The sequence below is a fragment of the Pezoporus occidentalis genome, unplaced genomic scaffold, assembly GCF_034315485.1.
Source record: "Pezoporus occidentalis ecotype Australia unplaced genomic scaffold, CSIRO_AGI_Poc_V1 ctg1014, whole genome shotgun sequence".
Taxonomy (NCBI): domain Eukaryota; kingdom Metazoa; phylum Chordata; class Aves; order Psittaciformes; family Psittacidae; genus Pezoporus; species Pezoporus occidentalis.
This window is the reverse complement of record NW_026912796.1, coordinates 1-17,132: the sequence shown is the minus strand read 5'-3', so window position 1 is coordinate 17,132 and position 17,132 is coordinate 1. Positions and strand designations below refer to the sequence as shown.

Below are 17,132 nucleotides of genomic sequence, written 5' to 3'. Positions count from 1 at the left end.
AAAAATGACCCCCATTGACCCCCATGTGACCCCCAATGACCCCCAAGTGACAAAAATGACCCCTCATTGACCCCCATGTGACCCCCAATGTCCCCTCGTGACCCCCAAGTGACAAAAATGACCCCCATTGACCCCCATGTGACCCTCCAATTACCCCTCGTGACCCCCAAGTGACAAAAATGACCCCCATTGACCCCCATGTGCCCCCCCAGTGACCTCTCGCGACCCCCACTGACCCCCCCTAGACTCCCATGTGACCCCTCATTGACCCCTCGCGACCCCCAATGACCCCCATAGACTCCATGTGACCCCTCATTGACCCCCCATTGACCCCTCGTGACCCCCATGTGACCCCATTGACCCCTTTTCCCCCACAGAGGAGGAGCGGCCCCGGCCCCGGTGAGTGGGGGAGGGGCGGGGCTGGGGGGTGGGGGAGGGGCCAGACCCCCCCCCCTCCCCCCTGACCTCTCCCCCTCCCCCCCCCCCCACCCAGGCCCGTTGTGCCCCAGCTTGCGCCCCCCAAGATCCCTGAGGGGGAGAGGGTGGACTTCGATGTGAGTGTGGGGCAGGGCTGGGGCTGGGGGGTGAATGTGGGGCTGGGGGGTGAATGTGGGGCTGGGCGTGAATGTGGGGCTGGGGGGTGAATGTGGGGCTGGGGGTGTCAGTGTGGGGCTGGGGGTGAATGTGGGGCTGGGGGTGTCAATGTGGGGCTGGGGGGTGAATGTGGGGCTGGGGGTGTCAATGTGGGGCTTGGGGGGTGAATGTGGGGCTGGGGGTGTCAGTGTGGGGCTGGGGGGTGAATGTGGGGCTGGGGGTGTCAGTGTGGGGCTGGGGGGTGAATGTGGGGCTGGGGGTGTCAATGTGGGGCTGGGGGGTGAATGTGGGGCTGGGGGTGTCAATGTGGGGCTCTGGGGTCAATGTGGGGCTGGGGGTGTCAATGTGGGGCTCTGGGGTCAATGTGGGGCTGGGGTCAGTGTGGGGCTGGGGGGTGAATGTGGGGCTGGGGTCAGTGTGGGGCTGGGGGGTGAATGTGGGGCTGGGGGTGTCAATGTGGGGCTCTGGGGTCAATGTGGGGCTGGGGGTGTCAATGTGGGGCTCTGGGGTCAATGTGGGGCTGGGGTCAGTGTGGGGCTGGGGGGTGAATGTGGGGCTGGGGTCAGTGTGGGGCTGGGGGGTGAATGTGGCCTGGGGGTGAATGTGGGGCTGAGGGGTCAAGGTGGGGCTGGGGGGTGAATGTGGGGCTGGAGTGTCAATGTGGGGCTGGGGGTGTCAATGTGGGGCTGGGGGTGTCAATGTGGGGCTGGGGGGGTGAATGTGGGGCTGGGGGGTGAATGTGGGGCTGGGGGTGTCAATGTGGGGCTGGGGGTGTCAGTGTGGGGCTGGGGTCAATGTGGGGCTGTGGGGTCAATGTGGGGCTGTGGGGTGAATGTGGGGCTGGGGGTGTCAGTGTGGGGCTGGGGGGTGAATGTGGGGCTGGGGGCTCAGTGTGGGGCTTGGGGGGTGAATGTGGGGCTGAGGGGGTGAATGTGGGGCAGGGGGTGTCAATGTGGGGCTTGGGGGTGAATGTGGGGCAGGGGGTGTCAGTGTGGGGCTGGGGTGTCAATGTGGGGCTGGGGGGTGAATGTGGGGCAGGGGGTGTCAATGTGGGGCTGGGGGGTGAATGTGGGGCTGGGGGTGTCAGTGTGGGGCTGGGGGTGTCAGTGTGGGGCTGTGGGGTGAATGTGGGGCTGGGGGGTGAATGTGGGGCTGGGGGCTCAGTGTGGGGCTTGGGGGGTGAATGTGGGGCTGAGGGGGTGAATGTGGGGCAGGGGGTGTCAATGTGGGGCTTGGGGGGTGAATGTGGGGCTGGGGGTGTCAGTGTGGGGCTGGGGGTTTCAATGTGGGGCTGTGGGGTGAATGTGGGGCTGGGGGGTGTCAATGTGGGGCTGGGGGGTGAATGTGGGGCTGGGGGTGTCAGTGTGGGGCTGGAGTGTCAATGTGGGGCTGAGGGGTCAAGGTGGGGCTGTGGGGTGAATAGCCAGCTCATAGCACCCCATACCTCACCATTGACACCCCATAGCCCTCCTGAGACACCCCATAGCCCCCATAGCACCCCATGGACACCCCATAGACACCCTGTATCTCCCCATAGACACCCCATAGACACCCCCAGCTCCCCATAGCCCCCCCATAGACGCCGCATAGCCCCCCCCATAGCCCCCCATAGCCACCCCATAGCTCCCCATAGCCCCCCCATAGCCCCCCATAGCCACCCCATAGCGCCCCATAGCCCAACCCATAGCCCCCCATAGCCCCCCATAGCGCCCCATAGCCCCCCATAGCCGCCCCATAGCCACCCCATAGCCCCCTATAGCGCCCCATAGACACTCCATAGCCCCCCATAGACACCCCATAGACACCCTATAGCTCCCCTTAGACACCCCATAGCCCCCCATAGCCCCCCCATAGCCGCCCCATAGCTCCCCATAGCCACCCCATAGGCCCCCATAGACACCGCATAGACACCCCATAGCTTCCCATAGACACCCCATAGCCTCCGAAAGCCACCCCATAGCCCCTCCATAGCGCCCCATAGCCCTCCATAGACACCCCATAGACCCCCCATAGCACCCCATCAAAACCCCATAGCCCCCCATAGCGCCCCATAGACACCCCATATCCCCCCATAGACACCCTATAGCCCCCATAGCCCCCATAGCCACCCCATAGATCCCACATAGCCCCCCCATAGCGCCCCATAGCCCCCCACAGCCCCCCATAGCCCCCCCAGCACCCCATAGCGCCCCATAGCACCCCATAGCCCCCCATAACCCTCCCATAGACACCCCATAGACACCCTCTAGCTCCCCATAGCCACCCCATAGCCCCCCCTAGACACCCCATAGCCCTCCATAGCCCCCCATAGCCCCCTATAGCCACCACATAGCCCCCCATAGCGCCCCCATAGCCGCCAATAGCCACCTCATAGCTCCCCATAGACCCCCCATAGCCCCCCATAGCCCCCCCATATCCCCCCATATCCCCCCATAGTCCCCCATAGCGCCCCATATCCCCCCATAGCCACCCCATAGCCCCCCCATAGCCCCCCCCATAGCCCCCCATAGCCGCCCCATAGCCACCCCATAGCCCCTCATAGACACCCCATAGCCCCCCATAGCCCCCCCATAGCCACCCCATAGACACCCCATAGCCCCCCATAGCCACCCCATAGCCACCCCATAGCCCCCCATAGCCACCCCATATCCCCCCATAGCCACCCCATAGCCCCCCATAGCCACCCCATAGCCCCCCCATAGACACCCCATAGCCCCCCCATAGCCCCCCATAGCCACCCCATAGCCACCCCATATCCCCCCATATCCCCCCATAGCCCCCGATAGCACCCATAGCCCCACATAGCCCCCCATAGCCCCCCCATATCCCCCCATATCCCCCCATAGTCCCCCATAGACACCCCATAGCCCCCCCATATCCCCCCATAGTCCCCCATAGAAACCCATAGCCCCCCCATATCCCCCCATAGGCACCCCATAGACACCCCATAGCTCCCCATAGCCACCCCATATCCCCCCATAGTCCCCCATAGATACCCCATAGCAACCCATATCCACCCCAGAGCCACCCCATAGCCACCCATAGCCCCCCATAGCCCCCCCATAGCGCCCCATAGCCCAACCCATAGCCCCCCATAGCGCCCCATAGCCCCCCCATATCCTCCCATATCCCCCCATAGCCCCCCATATCCCCCCATAGCCACCCCATAGCCCCCCATAGCCCCCTCATAGCCCCCCGTAGCCCCCCATATCCCCCCATATCCCCCCATAGCGCCCCATAGCCCCCCATAGCCACCCCATAGCCACCCCATAGCCCCCCATAGCCCCCCCACCCCCCCATAGCCCCCCATAGCGCCCCATAGCGCCCCATAGCCCCCCATAGCCACCCCATAGCCCCCCCATAGCCCCCCATAGCCCCCCCATATCCCCCCATAGCGCCCCCCAGAGCCCCATAGCGCCCCATAGACACTCCATAGCCCCCCATAGACACCCTATAGCTCCCCATAGACACCCCATAGCCCCCCATAGCCCCCCCATAGCCGCCCCATAGCTCCCCATAGCCACCCCATAGCCCCCCATAGGCACCGCATAGACACCCCATAGCTTCCCATAGACACCCCATAGCCTCCGAAAGCCACCCCATAGCCCCCCCATAGCGCCCCATAGCCCTCCATAGACACCCCATAGACACCCCATAGCGCCCCACCGAAACCCCATAGCCCCCCATAGCGCCCCATAGACACCCCATATCCCCCCATAGACACCCTATAGCCCCCATAGCCCCCATAGCCACCCCATAGATCCCACATAGCCCCCCCATAGCGCCCCATTGCGCCCCATAGCCCCCCACAGCCCCCCATAGCCACCCCATAGCCCCTCATAGCCCCCCATAGCCACCCCATAGCCCCCCCTAGACACCCCATAGCCCTCCATATCCCCCCATCGCCGCCCATAGCCACCCCATAGCCCCCCATAGCCGCCCCATAGCGCCCCATAGCCCAACCCATAGCCCCCCATAGCCGCCCCATAGTGCCCCATAGCCACCCCATATCCCCCCATATCCCCCCATAGCCCCCCATAGCCCCCCATAGCGCCCCCCAGCGCCCCATAGCGCCCCCCAGCGCCCCATAGCCACCCCATATCCCCCCATATCCCCCCATAGTCCCCCATAGCGCCCCATAGCGCCCCATAGCGCCCCCCAGCGCCCCCCATAGCCACCCCATAGCGCCCCCCAGCGCCCCATAGCCGCCCCATAGCCCCCCATAGCGCCCCATAGCCGCCCCATAGACACCCCATAGCGCCCCATATCCCCCCATAGCGCCCCCATATCCCCCCATATCCCCCCATAGCCACCCCATATCCCCCCATAGCCCCCCATAGACACCCCATAGATGCCCTATAGCCCCCCCATAGCCCCCCATAGCCCCCATAGACACCCCATAGCCACCCCATGGCGCCCCGCCCGCAGGACATCCACCGCAAGCGCATGGAGAAGGACCTGCAGGAGCTGCAGAGCCTCATCGAGGCGCACTTCCAGCAGCGGCGCCGCGAGGAGCTCGAGCTCGTGGCGCTCATGGAGCGCATCGTGAGCGCCGCGGGGCGCTGGGGGGCTATGGGGGGGATATGGGGGGATATGGGTGGCTATGGGGGGCTATGGGGGGATATGGGGGGCTATGGGGGGCTATGGGGCGCTATGGGGCATATGGGGGGCTATGGGGGGCTATGGGGCGCTATGGGGGGCTATGGGGCGCTGGGGGGCGCTATGGGGGGATATGGGGGGATATGGGGCGCTATGGGGGGCTATGGGGGGATATGGGGGGCTATGGGGGGCTATGGGGCGCTATGGGGGGATATGGGGCGCTATGGGGGGATATGGGGCGCTATGGGGGGATATGGGGGGCTATGGGGCGCTGGGGGGCGCTATGGGGCGCTATGGGGTGGCTATGGGGCGCTGGGGGGCGCTATGGGGCGCTATGGGGTGCTATGGGGCGCTGGGGGGCGCTATGGGGGGATATGGGGGGATATGGGGGGCTATGGGGGGTATGGGGGCTATGGGGGGCTATGGGGGCGCTATGGGGCTCTATGGGCTCTATGGGGTGCTGTGGGGGGCTATGGGGCGCTATGGGGGGCTATGGGGCGCTATGGGGGGATATGGGGCGCTATGGGGGGATATGGGGGGGCTATGGGGGGCTATGGGGGAATATGGGGGGGCTATGGGGGGATATGGGGGGCTATGGGGCGCTATGGGGGGATATGGGGGGATATGGGGCGCTATGGGGCGCTATGGGGGGATATGGGGCGCTATGGGGCGCTGCGGGGCGCTATGGGGCGCTATGGGGTGCTATGGGGTGCTGGGGGGCACTGTGGGTCTCTATGGGTCTCTATGGGTCCCTATGGGGCGCTGGGGGTCCCTATGGGTCCCTATGGGGCGCTATGGGGCGCTATGGGGGGATATGGGGCGCTATGGGGCGCTGCGGGGCGCTATGGGGCGCTATGGGGTGCTGGGGGGCGCTGTGAGTCTCTATGGGTCCCTATGGGGCGCTGGGGGTCTCTATGGGTCCCTATGGGGCGCTGGGGGTCCCTATGGGTCCCTATGGGGCGCTGGGGGACGCTATGGGGCGCTATGGGGCCCTATGGGACGCTGGGGGGCGCTGGGGGTCCCTATGGGGCACTCCAGGTCCCTATGGTTCCCTATGGGGCGCTGGGGGTCTCTAAGGGTCTCTATGGGTCTCTATGGGTCTCTATGGGTCCCTATGGGGTGCTGGGGGGTACTGGGGGTCTCTATGGGTCTCTATGGGTCCCTATGGGGTGCTGGGGTCCACTGTGGGTCTCTATGGGTCCCTATGGGGCGCTGGGGGGCGCTATGGGTCCCTATGGGGTGCTGGGGGTCCCTATGGGTCCCTATGGGGCACTGCGGGTCTCTATGGGTCCCTATGGGCCCCTATGGGGTGCTGGGGTCCACTGAGGGTCTCTATGGGTCCCTATGGGGCTGCTGGGGGCGTTCTGTGGGTCCCTATGGGCCGCTGGGGGCCGCTGGGGGTCCCTATGGGCTCCCTGTGGGTCTCTATGTGTCTCTATGGGTCCCTATGGGTCTCTGTGGGTCTCTGTGGGTCCCTGTGGGTCTCTATGGGTCCCTATGGGCTCCCTGTGGGTCCCTGTGGGTCCCTATGGGGCGGTGTGGGTCCCTATGGGCTCCCTATGGGCTATCTGTGGGTCTCTATGGGTCACAGGAGCGCCGCCGGGCCGAGCGCCATGAGCAGCAGCGGAGCCGCACGGAGAAGGAACGGGAGCGACAGGCGCGGCTGGCGGTGAGCCCCATAGCACCCCATAGCACCCCATAGCGCCCCATAGCACCCCATAGCACCCCATAGCTGCCCCATAGCACCCCATAGCACCCCATAGCACCCCATAGTGCCTCATAGCTGCCCCATAGCATCCCATAGCTGCCCCATAGCTGCCCCATAGCTGCCCCATAGCTGCCCCATAGCTGCCCCATAGCTGCCCCATAACCACCCCACAGCTGCCCCATAGCTGCCCCATAGCTGCCCCATAGCTGCCCCATAGCACCCCATAGCTGCCCCATAGCTGCCCCATAGCACCCCATAGCTGCCCCATAGCACCCCATAGCGCTCCATAGCTGCCCCATAGCACCCCATAGCACCCCATAGCTGCCCCATAGCACCCCATAGCTGCCCCATAGCACCCCATAGCGCTCCATAGCTGCCCCATAGCACCTCATAGCACCCCATAGCTGCCCCATAGCACCCCATAGCTGCCCCATAGCACCCCATAGCACCCCATAGCTGCCTCATAGCACCCCATAGCACCCCGTAGCTGCCCCATAGCACCCCATAGCACCCCATAGCTGCCCCATAGCACCTCATAGCACCCCATAGCGCCCCATAGCACCCCATAGCTGCCCCATAGCACCCCATAAGTACCCCATAGCGTCCCATAGCACCCCATAGCACCCCATAGCTGCCCCATAGCACCCCATAGCACCCCATAAGTACCCCCTAGACACCCCATATTGCCCCATGATGCCCATGGCACCCCATACGGCTCCATAGCTGCCTCATAGACACCCCATAGCTGCCCCATAGACACCCCATAGACACCCCATAGATACCCCATAGACACCCCATAGCTCCCCATAGACACCCCATAGACACCCCATAGCTCCCCATAGACACCCCATAGACACCCCATAGCCCCCCATAGACACCCCATAGACACCCCATAGCCCCCCATAGACACCCCATAGACACCCCATAGCCCCCCATAGCCCCCCATAGCCACCCCATAGACACCACATAGCTGCCCCACAGACGCCCCCATGTCCCCGCAGGAGGAGCGGATGCGGAAGGAGGAGGAGGAGGCCAAGAAGCGAGCCGAGGACGACGCCAAGAAGAAGAAGGTGCTGTCGGCGATGCCCCATTTCGGGGGGTACTTGGCCAAGGTATCAGAGCTGCCCCATAGCGCCCCATAGCAGCACCCAGAGCTGCCCCATAGACACCTCATAGACACCTCATAGCACCCCATAGCAGCACCCCATAGACACCTCATAGACACCCCAGAGCTGCCCCATAGACACCTCATAGCGCCCCATAGCGCCCCATAGCAGCACCCAGAGCTGCCCCATAGACACCTCATAGACACCTCATAGCGCCCCATAGCAGCACCCCAGAGCTGCCCCATAGACACCTCATAGACACCCCATAGCGCCCCATAGCAGCACCCCAGAGCTGCCCCATAGACACCTCATAGACACCCCAGAGCTGCCCCATAGCTGCCCCATAGACACCTCATAGACACCCCATAGCGCCCCATAGCAGCACCCCAGAGCTGCCCCAGAGCTGCCCCATAGACACCTCATAGACACCCCATAGACACCCCATAGCTGCCCCATAGACACCTCATAGACACCCCATAGACACCCCATAGCTGCCCCATAGACACCTCATAGACACCCCATAGCGCCCCATAGCAGCACCCAGAGCTGCCCCATAGACACCTCATAGACACCCCATAGCGCCCCATAGCAGCACCCAGAGCTGCCCCATAGACACGCCATAGCTGCCCCATAGACACCCCATAGACACCCCATAGCTGCCCCATAGACACCCCAGAGCTGCCCCATAGACACCCCATAGCTCCCCATAGACACCTCATAGACACCCCAGAGCGGCCCCATAGGTGCCCCATAGACACTCCACAGAAACCCATAGACACCCCGTAGAGAACCCATAATGCCCCATAGACACCCCATAGCTGCCCCATAGACGCCCCATAGACACCCCACAGACAACCCATAATGCCCCAGATACCCCATAGCTGCCCCATAGACACCCCACAGACACCCACAGACAACCCATAATGCCCCAAAGCTGCCCCATAGACACCCAACAGACACCCATAGACAACTCATAATGCCCCAGACACGCCATTGCTGCCCCACAGACACCCCACAGACACACATAGACAACCCATAATGCCCCATAGACATCCCATAGCTGCCCCATAGCTACGGTGTAGCTGCCCCATAGACACCCCATAGTTGCCCCATAGACACCCCATAGCTGCCCCATAGACACCCCAGAGCTGCCCCATAGCTGCTCCATAGACACCCCATAGACACCCCATAGACACCCCATAGCTGCCCCATAGCTGCCCCATAGCCGCCCCATAGCTGCCCCATAGACACCCCATAGACACCCCATAGCCGCCCCATAGCTGCCCCATAGCCACCCCATAGACACCCCATAGACACCCCATAGACCCCCCATAGACACCCCATAGACCCCCCATAGACACCCCATAGCCACCCCATAGACACCCCATAGCCGCCCCATAGCTGCCCCATAGACACCCCATAGACACCCCATAGCCCCCCATAGACACCCCATAGACACCCCATAGCCACCCCATAGACACCCCATAGACCCCCCATAGACACCCCATAGACCCCCATACACCCCATAGAGACCTCAATACACCCCATAGACCCCCCATAGACACCCCATAGACCCCCCATAGACCCCCCATAGCCACCCCATAGACACCCCATAGACACCCCATAGACACCCCATAGACACCCCATAGACCCCCCATAGACACCCCATAGACCCCCCATAGCCACCCCATAGACACCCCATAGACACCCCATAGACACCCCATAGACCCCCCATAGACCCCCCATAGCCACCCCATAGCCACCCCATAGCCACCCCATAGACACCCCATAGCCGCCCCACAGCTGCCCCACAGCTGCCCCCCGCAGGCAGAGCAGCGCCGCGGCCGCCGCCAGACGGGGCGGGAGATGAAGCTTCGGGTCCTGGCCGAGCGGAAGCGGCCGCTCGAGATCGAGGCTCTGCGGGAGGAGGAGCTGCGGTGAGGCCCCGCCCCCTGCCCTGGCCCCGCCCCCATCCATAACCCCGCCCCCTGCCGCAGCCCCCCATGGCCACGCCCGCTAAGCACGGAGCTGTCTCATGGCCCCGCCCCTCTCTGGTGGCCCCGCCCACTACCCCATAGCCACACCCCTGCCTCTTAGCCCCTCCCCTATCACATAGCCCCTCCCCCTCCCCCATAGCCCCTCCCTTGCTCTATAGCTCCACCCCTCCCCCTTAGCCCCTCCCCTCCCCCATAGCCCCCCCCACTCCCCAATAGCCCCTCCCCTTCTCCATAGCCCCTCCCCTCCCCATAGCCCCTCCTCCTCCCCCATAGCCCCTCCCCCATAGCCCCTCCCCCGTAGCCCCTCCCCTCCCCCATAGCCCCCCCCTCTCCATAGCCCCTCCTCCTCCCCCATAGCCCCTCCCCCATAGACCCTCCCCCTGCCCCATAGCCCCTCCCCCTAGCCCCTCCCAATCCCCATAACCCCTCCCCTCCCCCATAGCCCCCCCCACTCCCCAATAGCCCCTCCCCTTCTCCATAGCCCCTCCCTTCCTTCATAGCCCCTCCCCTCCATCATAGCCCCTCCCCTGTCCCATAGCGCCTCTCCTCCCCCATAGCCCCTCCCCATCCCCATAGCCCCTCCCCTGCCCCATAGCCCCTCCCCCTCCATCATAGACCCTCCCCCTGCCCCATAGCGCCTCCCCATCCCCATAGCCCCTCCCTTCCCCCATAGCCCCTCCCCTTCTCCATAGCACCTCCCCTCCATCACAGCCCCTCCCCCTGCCCCATAGCCCCTCCCCCATAGCCCCTCCCAATCCCCATAACCCCTCCCCTCCCCCATAGCCCCTCCCCCTGCCCCATAGCCCCTCCCCCTCCATCATAGACCCTCCCCCTGCCCCATAGCGCCTCTCCTCCCCCATAGCCCCTCCCTTCCCCCATAGCCCCTCCCCATTCTCCATAGACCCTCCCCCATAGTCCCTCCCCATCCCCATAGCCCCTCCCCTCCCCCTCGCCCCTCCCCTTCTCCATAGCACCTCCCCTCCATCATAGTCCCTCCCCTCCCCCCTCGCCCCTCCCCCTGACCCCCGCCCCGCCCCCCAGGGCCAAGGCTCAGGAGCTCCAGGCCTGGCTCCAGCAGCTCGAGTCCGAGAAGTTCGAGCTCATGGAGCGGCTGCGGAAGCAGAAATACGAGGTGGGGGAGGGGCCACGGGGGGGGAGGGGCAATGAATGGGGGAGGCGCCATGGGTGGGGGAGGGGCCATGGGTTGGGGAGGTGGAAAGGGTGGGGGGTGGGCCACGGGGGGGGAGGCGCAAAGGGTGGGGGAGGGGCAAAGTGTGGGGGTGGGGCAAAGGGTGGGGGAGGTGTCATGGGGGGGGAGGGGCAAAAGGTGGGGGAGGGGCCACTCTTGAGGGAGGGGCCATGGGTTGGGGAGGGGCAAAGGGTGGGGGAGGGGTCACGGGTGGGGGAGGGGCAAAGGTTGGGGGAGGGGCCATGGGTGGGGAGGGGCAAAGGGGGGGGGCAAAGGGGGGGGAGGGGCAAAAGGTGGGGGAGGGGCCACGCTTGGGGAGGGGCATGGGTGGGGAGGGGCAAAGGGTGGGGGAGGGGGAAAGGGTGGGGGAGGGGCCACTCTTGGGGGAGGGGCCATGGGTAGGGGAGGGGCAAAGGGGGGGGCAAAGGGGGGGAGGGGCAAAAGGGGGGGGAGGGGCCACTCTTGGGGGAGGGGCCATGGGTTGGGGAGGGGCAAAGGGTGGGGGAGCGGCAAAGGGTGGGGGGTGGGCCACGGGGGGGAGGGGCCATGGGTGGGGGAGGGGCAAAGGGTGGGGAGGGGCAATGGATGGGGGAAGAGCTGGGGGGAGGGGCAATGGTGGGGGAGGGGCCATCTGTGGGGGAGGGGCAAAGGGTGGGGGAGGAGCAAAAGGATGGGGGAAGGGGTGGGGGGGCGGGGCCATGGGTGGGGGCGGGTCTGTGCTCACCCTCCCCTCCCCCTCCAGATCAATGTCCTGTACAACCGGATCAGCCACGCCCAGAAGTTGTGAGTGGGGGAGGGGCGGCGGGGAGGGCAATGGGGGTCACATGGGGCACTTGTGGGTCACATGGGGTGTCTATGGGTGGTCACCTGCGTTCACAATGGGGGCACTTTGGGGTCACGTATGGGTCACTTGGGGGGCTGGGGGTCACATGTGGGTTACAATGGGGTCAATTGAGGGTCACTTGTGGGGCTGGGGGATCACTTGGGGATCTTTTGGGTTCACTGTGGGGTCACTGGGTCACATGGGGTCACTGTGGGGTCACTTGGGGGTCACTTGGGGGGCTGGCGGTCACTTGGGGGTCACTTGGGGGTCACTGTAACATCACTTATGGGTCACCTAAGAGTCAGTTGTGGGGCTGGAATCCCTTAGGGCTCACTTGGGGGTCAGTGTGGTTCACAATGGGTCTCGGGGTTCACTTGTGGGTCACATGGGGGTCACTGTGGGGTCACTTGTGGGTCACTTGTGGGGCTGGCAGTCACTTGTGGGGCTGGGGGGCTCCTGGGTTCACTGTGGGGTCACTTGGGGGGCCGGGTGTCAATCGGGAGTCACTTGGGGGGCACTTTTAGGTCACTTGTGGGGCTGGAGGGGGTCACTTGTGGGGTGGGGGTCACTTATGGGTTCACATGGGGGTCACTTGTGGGGTGGGGGTCACTTATGGGTCACATGGGGGGTCACTTGTGGGGTGGGGGTCACTTATGGGTCACATGGGGGTGTCGCTTGTGGGGCTGAAGGGGTCACTTATGGGTCACATGTGGGGGGTCACTTGTGGGGTGGGGGTCACTTATGGGTCACATGGGGGTCACTTGTGGGGCTGGGGGTGTCGCTTGTGGGGCTGAAGGGGTCACTTATGGGTCACATGGGGGGTCACTTATGGGTCACATGGGGGTTTCGCTTGTGGGGCTGAAGGGGTCACTTATGGGTCACATGGGGGGTCACTTATGGGTCACATGGGGGTGTCGCTTGTGGGGCTGAAGGGGTCACTTATGGGTCACATGTGGGGGGTCACTTGTGGGGTGGGGGTCACTTATGGGTCACATGGGGGTCACTTGTGGGCTAGGGGTCACTTATGGGTCACATGGGGGGGGTCACTTATGGGTCACATGGGGGTGACTTCGGGTCACGTGGTTCCCCCCCTCCCCCCGCAGCAAGAAGGTTGTCGGGAAGGGCCGCGTGGGCGGGCGCTGGAAGTGACCCCGCCCCCTCCAATAAACGTCACATCCGGTCCGTGTCGCGTCCTTCTTATTGGAGAGGGGAGGGGCGGAGCCTGGCGTTAGCCCCGCCCCCTCCCGCCGTTGCCATGACGACCACGGCACTTCCGCTTCCGGTCCCCCCCCCGTTCCCCCCCCCCCCCCGCGGGGGATGGCGGCGGCGGAGCGGCCCCGGGAGCGGGAGGAGGAGGAGGAGGAGGAGGCCCCGCCCCCCCCCGGCCAGGCCCCGCCCCCTCCTCCCCAGGCCCCGCCCCCTCCTCCCGACCCCCCCGCCCCCTCCCCGTCGCCGCCCCCTCCCCCCCATTCGCTGCCCCTTGTCCGGGCAGGGGGCGGGGCCAGCGCTAATGGCGTCATCGCGCTGCGGCAGGTGGGCGGGGCCTCGCGAAGGGGGAGGGGCTTTGGGGAGGGGGCGGGGTTTGTGTAGGGGCGTGGTTATGTGGGGAGGGGAGGGGCTTAGAAAGGGGGCGGGGCTTGGGGACACTGGGGGGAGGTATGGGGCGTCCATGGGTGGCCAAGGGGGGGGGGTCTATGGGGACCTGTGGGGTGTCTATGGGGTGTCTATGAGGGTCCATGTGGGGTTTATGGGGGTCTATGGGGTGTCTATGGGGTGTCTATGGGGGTCCATGTGGGGTCCATGGGGGTCTATGGGGGTCCATGGGGGGTCTATGGGGGTCAATGTGGGGTTTATGGCGGTCTATGGGGGTCCATGGGGGGTCTATGGGGGTCAATGTGGGGTTTATGGGGGTCTATGGGGTGTCTATGGGGGTCCATGGGGGTCCATGGGGGTCTATGGGGTGTCAATGGGGGTCCATGTGGGGTTCATGGGGTTCTATGGGGGGTCCATGGGGTTCTATAGGGGGTCAATGGGCATCTATGGGGAGTCCATGGGGGGATCTATGGGGGGGTCCATGTGGGGTTCATGAGGGTCTATGGGGGTCCATGGGGGTCTATGGGGTCTATAGGGGGTCAATGGGGTGTCTATGGGTGTCCATGTGGGGTCCATGGGGGTCTATGGGGTGTCTGTTGGGTCCGTGGGGGTCTATGCGGTGTCAATGGGGGTCCATGTGGGGTTCATGGGGGTCTATGGGGGGTCCATGGGGGTCTATGGGGTGTCTATGGGGATCCATGTGTGGTCCATGGGGGTCTATGGGGGTCCATGTGGGGTCCATGGGGTTCTATGGGGTGTCAATGGGGGGTCCATGTGGGGTTCATGTGGGTCTATGCGGGGTCTATGGGGGTCCATGGGGGTCTATGCGGTGTCTATGGGGGTCCATGGGGGTCTATGGGGGGTCAATGGGGGTCCATATGGGGCCCATCGCGTTCTATGGGGTGTCCATGGCAGTCTATAGGGGGTCAATGGGGGTCCATATGGGGTCCATGGCGTTCTATGGGGGGTCCATGGCAGTCTATAGGGGGTCAATGGGGGTCTATGGGTAGTCCATGGGCGGTCTATGGGGTGTCTATAGGGGTCCATGTGGGGTTCATGGGGGTCTATGGCGTGTCTATGGGGGTCCATGTGGGGTTCATGGGGGTCTATGGGGTGTCTATAGGGGTCCATGTGGGGTTCATGGGGGTCTATGGGGGTCCATGTGGGGTCCATGGGGTTCTATGGGGTGTCAATGGGGGGTCCATGTGGGGTTCATGCGGGTCTATGGGGTGTCAATGGGGGGTCCATGTGGGGTTCATGGGGGTCTATGGGGTGTCAATGCGGGGTCCATGTAGGGTCCATGGGGGTCTATGGGGTGTCTATGGGGATCCATGTGGGGTTCATGGGGGTCTATGGGGGTCCATGTGGGGTCTATTGGGGTCCATGTGGGGTCCATGAGGGGTTCATGGGGTGTCTATGGGGATCTCTAGGGGGTCAATGGGGGTCTATGGGGAGTCCATGTGTGGTCCATGGGGGTCTATGGGGTGTCTATGGGGGTTCCTGTGGGGTTCATGGGGGTCTATGGAGGGTCCATGGGGGCTCTATGGGGGTCTATGTGGGCTCCATGGGGGTCTATGGGGGATCCATGGGGGCTCTATGGGGGTCTATGGGGGCTCTATAGGGGATCCATGGGGGCTCTATGGGGGTCTATGTGGGCTCTATGGGGGTCTATGGGGGGTCCATGGGGGGTTAATGGGGATCTATGGGGGTTAATGGGGATCTATGGGGGGTTAATGGGGATCTATGGGGGGTCCATGGGGGTCCCATCCCTTCTGCCCCCCCAGTCCTGCCCCACAGGGACTCTGGAGCTGGTTCAGGTGCTGGTGCAGAGTGGAGCCCCCGAGGGCTGGAGCAGCGCCCGGTGAGGGGCTATGGGGCTCTATGGGTCTATGGGGGCTATGGGGGCTATGGGGCTCTATGGGTCTATGGGGGCTATGGGGGCTATGGGGCTCTATGGGTCTATGGGGGCTATGGGGGCTATGGGGCTCTATGGGTCTATGGGGGCTATGGGGGCTATGGGGCTCTATGGGTCTATGGGGGCTGTGGGGGGCTATGGGGCTCTATGGGTCTATGGGAGCTATGGGGGGCTATGGGGCTCTATGGGCAGTATGGGGGGCTATGGGTGTCTATGGGGGCTATGGGGGGCTATGGGGCTGTATGGGTCTATGGGGGCTATGGGGCTGTATGGGTCTATGGGGGCTATGGGAGGCTATGGGGCTCTATGGGTCTATGGGGGCTATGGGGGCTATGGGGCTCTATGGGTCACATAGGGGGGTTATGGGGCTCTATGGGTCACATAGGGGGGTTATGGGGCTCTATGGGTCTATGGGGGCTATGGGGCTGTATGGGTCTATGGGAGCTGTGGGGGGCTATGGGGCTCTATGGGTCTATGGCAGCTATGGGGGGTTATGGGGCTCTATGGGTCTATGGGGGTTATGGGGCTGTATGGGTCTATGGGAGCTGTGGGGGGCTATGGGGCTGTGTGGGTCTATGGGGGCTATGGGAGGCTATGGGGCTCTATGGGTCTGTTGGGGCTATGAGGGGCTATGGGGCTCTATGGGTCTGTTGGGGCTATGAGGGGCTATGGGGCTCTATGGGTCTATGGGGGCTATGGGGGGGCTATGGGGCACTATGGGTCTATTGGGGCTATGGGGGGCTATGTGGCTGTATGGGCGGTATAGGGGGCTATGGGGTCTATGGGGCTATGGGGGGCTATGGGGCTCTATGGGTCTATGGGGGCTATGGGGGTCTATGGGGCACTATGGGACTCTATGGGTCTATGGGGGCTATGGGGGGCTATGGGGCTCTATGGGTCTATGGGGGCTATGGGGGGGCTATGGGGCACTATGGGTCTATTGGGGCTATGGGGGGCTATGTGGCTGTATGGGCGGTATGGGGGGCTATGGGGCTCTATGGGTCTATGGGGGCTATGGGGCACTATGGGACTCTATGGGTCTATGGGGGCTATGGGGCACTATGGGTCTATGGGGAGCTATGGGGGGCTATGGAGGTCTATGGGGCTCTATGGGCCTATTGGGGCTATGGGGGGCTATGGGGCTCTATGGGTCTATGGGGGCTATGGGGCACTATGGGGGTGTATGGGTCTATGGGAGCTATGGGGGGCTATGGGCGGTAGGGGGGCTATGGGGGGCTATAGGGCTCTATGGGGCTATGGGGGCTATGGGGGGCTATGGGCGGTAGGGGGGCTATGGGGGGCTATAGGGCTCTATGGGTCTATGGGGGCTATGGAGGGCTATGTGGGGCTATGGGGACTATGGTGGTCAATGTGTTTATGGGGTCTATGGGTCTATGGGGGGCTATGGATGTGCTATGTGGGGCTCTTGGGGGGCAGGAGGGGTTATGTGGGGTTATGGGGGGGGCAATGGGGGGGCCTATGAGGGGCTCTAGGGGGCTATGGAGGGGTTGGGGGGCGCTGTGGGGCCAGGCTGGGGTTTAAGGGGGGCAATGGGGCTGAGCTGGGTCCATTGTGTGCTATGGGGGGGGGGGGGGGGGTTATGGGGCT

At 64.2% G+C, this 17,132-nt stretch overlaps 1 protein-coding gene across 1 annotated transcript; it reads left to right on the top strand.

Moving 5' to 3' along the window:
• Positions 1 to 340: 340 nt before the first annotated feature.
• TNNT1 (troponin T1, slow skeletal type) lies at positions 341 to 13,198 on the top strand. Its single transcript, XM_062613706.1, has 9 exons — positions 341 to 399; positions 494 to 554; positions 5,023 to 5,139; positions 6,785 to 6,862; positions 7,903 to 8,013; positions 9,835 to 9,944; positions 11,046 to 11,136; positions 11,936 to 11,976; positions 13,120 to 13,198. The coding sequence occupies exons 3-9, from the start codon at positions 5,041 to 5,043 to the stop codon at positions 13,163 to 13,165; spliced, it is 576 nt and encodes a 191-aa protein (XP_062469690.1). The 5' UTR covers positions 341 to 399; positions 494 to 554; positions 5,023 to 5,040; the 3' UTR covers positions 13,166 to 13,198.
• Positions 13,199 to 17,132: the final 3,934 nt, after the last annotated feature.

Bases quoted from the DNA above. Each gene is read 5' to 3' on its own strand.
- TNNT1 (XM_062613706.1), top strand. From the start codon at position 5,041: ATGGAGAAGGACCTGCAGGAGCTGCAGAGCCTCATCGAGGCGCACTTC. The intron at 5,140-6,784 runs GTGAGCGCCGCG...TATGGGTCACAG, and splicing joins TGGCGCTCATGGAGCGCATC to GAGCGCCGCCGGGCCGAGCG. The intron at 9,945-11,045 runs GTGAGGCCCCGC...CCCGCCCCCCAG, and splicing joins CTGCGGGAGGAGGAGCTGCG to GGCCAAGGCTCAGGAGCTCC.